Source organism: Myotis brandtii, unplaced genomic scaffold (genome assembly GCF_000412655.1).
Source record: "Myotis brandtii unplaced genomic scaffold, ASM41265v1 scaffold561, whole genome shotgun sequence".
Taxonomy (NCBI): domain Eukaryota; kingdom Metazoa; phylum Chordata; class Mammalia; order Chiroptera; family Vespertilionidae; genus Myotis; species Myotis brandtii.
The window spans coordinates 443,438-444,025 of NW_005370085.1; the positions used below are offsets into that span (position 1 = coordinate 443,438).

The 588-nt window shown below is 43.7% G+C and overlaps 1 protein-coding gene across 1 annotated transcript in view; it reads right to left on the reverse strand.

The window, feature by feature from the left end:
• Positions 1-588, reverse strand: part of WHAMM (WAS protein homolog associated with actin, golgi membranes and microtubules) — a 19,904-nt gene that overhangs the window by 3,314 nt on the left and 16,002 nt on the right. The window contains exon 10 of the mRNA XM_014549586.1: positions 421-588. This exon is cut by the window's right edge and continues 35 nt beyond it. Within this exon, the coding sequence (XP_014405072.1) occupies positions 421-588 (168 nt within the window). The remainder of the gene's footprint in view (positions 1-420) is intronic.

Consider the following 588-nt stretch of genomic DNA (forward strand, 5'->3'; position numbering starts at 1 on the left):
TATGTGTATATATATATATATATATATATTTAAAAAGATGCCACAGTCAATTCTGTAAAGGCTTCTGAGGGGCAACAGTAAGTGTGATTCAAAGCAACACTGAATAATAGGCAAGTAGCAGAAATCAGACACACACTGAAGTTTTAAGAAACGGGAAATCGCCTCAGAGATCCCAAGTCGTGTTGTGACCATTAAATGTATAGAGGTGGTTTGTTCCAGATGAGGTAGCGTTTATCAAACTGATTTAGGCTATGCTAATTTCTCCCCAAAAAGATAACATTTAAGGCAGCAAGTACTGGACTATTTTAAGATTGCAGAGAATTCTGGAAAAGATTTTGACGTGAAGATGATGGCTGCTGAAGCGAGAATGCTCAACTGCTCAGCCACCCACTGGGCAGGCACAGAATGCTGGAGGATTACCTGGGCATTTAAAATGGCCTGAGGTGTCACGCAGCCTTTCAGCAGGCGAGTCACACACGAGAGGGAGCGGCTGGTCATCTTTTACTGAAGTCCTGAGGTGCAAATTCTGATGATTCGCAGATTGAGAAGAAAAGGACGAAGCAGGGAGCGGAGGTGCTGGTGGAGGCG